Raw genomic sequence first — 3,371 nt, 5'->3', positions numbered from 1 at the left:
GACACAAGCGTTATCGCCTTCTGCAGTGGTCCACTCCTTCGAGCAGCACCCCTGAGAAAGACTGCTCTTCCCATTTCTGCTTATCTTTGTGGTCGTAAGCAGAAACACTACGGCACAATGACACCCACCATCCGTCCTCCAGGATACTTAACAGTTGTCAGTCAGAGTCTTATCATCAGGAAGGCCTCATGAAGCAAGCTTTGAGACAATAAAAGAAAACCAGTTCCATCCTTTACAGACCCATGTAAATGGCATAGGGTTACTTTTATTGATGACTTATTCCTAACACTAATATCTAACAGTAAAATGCGGAAAAGCCCAACTGGGTGCAGGGAAATGAAATCAGAGTTAAACTGGCAGTTTAACTCTCCCATTCCAGGAAAGCAACCACGGCCTTCTAGACTTTGCTGTGTCTTATTCCACCATCAGAGGGGTTGTGTAGGGGGAATGCCGGATCCCAAACGTGGAGGCAGGTGCCTGGGGTTTGATCAGTGTCACCTGGAAGGGCAGAAAGGAAAGGCAGATCAGCAAAGGCCCTTCTCTTCTCTGCTGCCCTCACTCCCTGCTGTCCTGCATCCCTCCCGATCCCAGACAGTCCCTGGTGCCTCTCTGGGCAGGGATGATGTGGCAGTAGAGCATGGAGCAGGCCTGCTGTCCTGTACTTGGTCCCTGCAGCCTCTGGGGAAGGGGGAGAGGCGTGAAGGCTGTGCTTGTGAAGCAGAGGGGAAGAGCTGAGCAGCTGCCTTACCCGGCCTACGTTGTAGTCTGCTGGCCCAGGCTTTGCTGCTTTGCCCTCTCCGTGTTTTATTTGGGCTGCCATGGTGTATGCGGGCACCCTGGTCTTGTAGGCATCCACAGCCACTCTGGGGAGCGCTGCAGGACCCGGAGTCTGCAAGAGAGTCATGGCCACACGGGGCTGGGGGTCACATTCAAGGCTCTCTCTTTCTCTTTGCGTTAAGCAAAGTTGCAGCAGGGTTGGAAGCCCCTGTGGTACAGGGAGAGCAGCCCGGGTTCGGATGCTAACATGGAAAAGAGGAGCAGCAGAGCTCACCTTGGCAAGGTCTTCGTCATAGCTGCCACGCTGGCACCTTCTCCTCACGGAGTAGCAGGGGCTGGCCGATGTGTAGACTAGGTTGGGCCCCATCATCCTGGGCAGCGTGTACGTGGTAGGACCTGCAGGAGGAGCAGCAGAGAGTGTGTGTGTGAGGGGCTGGATGAAGCAGCAGCGAGGGGCAGCCTGCCCAGCCCGCTGGTGGGAGCAGGAGGGACGTCTTGCCCCTCTGCTGGTCCCTCCCTCTCCCAGTCCCTCCTCCAGACCTGCACATTTCAGGCTTTGCTGTTTCCATGGCCAAGTTCGTCTTGAATATTTACAGCCTGATTTCATCCTTCCTGCACAATGAATTCTCAGAGACCACAACAGCACCTGATACCTCCTCCTCAAAACACCTGATTGCTTAAATATTCTCAACACCCACCACTAAAACTCAAGGCAGGGAAACCCCATTGCTGCTCATCCTCTGAACTAGCCCTGATTTTCAGACTTCCACAACAGGTTCCAGCAGAAGGTCTCTAAGCTCCCTTCAGCATCATTAGAAACTGAGCTGTAAGTTCTTTTCTGGATAACGGCTGCTTGGAGACTTCTATGTCTTTTATAGTGGAGAAACACATGCAGACACAATAACACAATAACCCTCAGCCTTCTTTTTTCCCCCCTCCTTCTCTTTTTTGCTCCTTTTCACAGTATCACAGAATCACAGAATGACCTGGGTTGGAAGGGACCTCAAGGATCATGTAGTTCCAACCCCCCTGCCTAGCAGGGCCACCAAACATACACCTTTACTAGATCAGGTTCCAAGAGACGGGGCATCCACAACCATCCCGATGCGCAGGCCTGATTCCAGGACCTCCTAACCACTCTCCTAGATAAAGGAAACTACCACCCTAACATCCAACCTAAATCTTCCCTCCTTCAACTTGGATCCATTTCCCCTAGTCCTGTTATTATCAGCCCTTTCCAAGAGTTTACTCCCCTCCTGGATATAGGTTCCCTTCAGGTACTGAAAAGCTGCAATGAGGTCGCCCCGCAGCCTTCTTTTCTCCAGACTGAACAAGCCCAGCTCCCTCAGCCTGTCTTCATAGTGGAGGTGCTCCAGCCCCCTGATCATCTTCGTGGCCCTCCTCTGGACCCTTTCCAAAATCTCTATGTCTTTCTTGTATTGAGGGCTCCACACCTGGACACAGGATGCTCAGCTGAAGGTTCTGCCTTTGCCAGGGTCACGTACCTGGACGAAGGCCTGATTGGAGGTGCTCCCGCCGGAAGGCCATGGAGTGGACTGGTGGGACATTGAAGATTTGCCTGTTGGCCTCTTCAGTGCGGTAGTCACCTGGGGAGGAGGAGAAGAGGAAGAAAATTGTGAAGGGCAGCTGCAGTGACACTGTCCTGAGGAAAAAGTCTTCTGAAGAGCTGCAGAATTGCTGGGGACACAGGCAGCACGCAGGGACACTTCTTTGTGCCCCACCACTACGTCCTGCCTTGCTGTCCCTCCTGTCAGCCCCCTGCTCCTTGTTCTTTTCAGACACGGGGACCTTGTGCCCTGGGCCCATGGTCCTGGGCAGCCGTCCTTCTCCAGGGGTGTTTATCGCTGCTCAGAGCAGCTCATGCTCTCTCCAAAAAGATCTACGGCTCCATCGGGGTGTGAGCTGAGCCCGCGTGGTGTGCTCGTGTTGTCTGGGTGAAGTGCTGCAGCAGTGGTACTCACTTGGTCCGGGGGTGACGGTGGTGGGTGTCATGATTCGTCCCGGGAGGTTGCTGCCTGGAGGCACGTACTTGCCCTTCCTAGTGATGTCCGGCTCCACGAAGTAACAGGGACCTGGCCCGCAGCTCTCTGCCAAAGGCCATTTGGTCCCTCTAAAGCTGTACGCAGGGGCACGGACTTTGGTGGGGTTGTGGCCCAAGTAACCTAGGAGGAAAAGCAGAAGAGAGCACACCCCTGTGCAGATGCATGTTTCCAGCTCCTTTGGACCCAGAGCCCTTTGTCCTTGGGTCACAAGGAGCAGCGTCAGCAGCATCGGCCTTCCTTGGCCAGGCCAAAGAGCCAGGAGGCTCTGACAGAACAAGGCTGGGGAGCTGCTCTGCCCCATGATGTCCATGCTTCCTTGATCCTCCAGGACCCTTCCAAACCAACCTGTTCTGTATTTCTTCAGATCTCCACGGACTCTTCCAACACAAACCTTCCTTGCAGTGCTAAGATCGTCAAGGATCCTCCCCCACAAACCCTTCTATACTTCTATCATCATTAAGGAACACCCCAACTCACACCATCCTACAGTCCTGTGACCTTCCAGGACCCTTCCAACACAAGCTGATCCAC

General features: G+C 53.8%; 1 protein-coding gene across 2 annotated transcripts in view; it reads right to left on the bottom strand.

The window, feature by feature from the left end:
• Nucleotides 1-228: 228 nt before the first annotated feature.
• The window catches only part of LOC107307518 (outer dense fiber protein 3-like), a 4,617-nt gene continuing 1,474 nt past the window's right edge, over nt 229-3,371 (bottom strand). Inside the window, exons 4-8 of one of the 2 annotated variants that reach the window (XM_015851026.2) lie at nt 2,760-2,960; nt 2,283-2,384; nt 1,052-1,173; nt 749-889; nt 229-498 (exon numbers count right to left, since the gene is read on the bottom strand). In XM_015851026.2, the coding sequence (XP_015706512.1) occupies nt 415-498; nt 749-889; nt 1,052-1,173; nt 2,283-2,384; nt 2,760-2,960 (650 nt within the window). In that variant the 3' untranslated portion in view covers nt 229-414. Of the gene's footprint in view, nt 499-748; nt 890-1,051; nt 1,174-2,282; nt 2,385-2,759; nt 3,366-3,371 lie in introns of those variants that run through there. The other variant, XM_015851025.2, reaches the window with a different exon arrangement.

The sequence above is a fragment of the Coturnix japonica genome, unplaced genomic scaffold (genome assembly GCF_001577835.2).
Source record: "Coturnix japonica isolate 7356 unplaced genomic scaffold, Coturnix japonica 2.1 chrUnrandom646, whole genome shotgun sequence".
In the NCBI taxonomy this organism is placed as follows: domain Eukaryota; kingdom Metazoa; phylum Chordata; class Aves; order Galliformes; family Phasianidae; genus Coturnix; species Coturnix japonica.
This window is presented reverse-complemented; position numbering and strand designations above follow the sequence as displayed.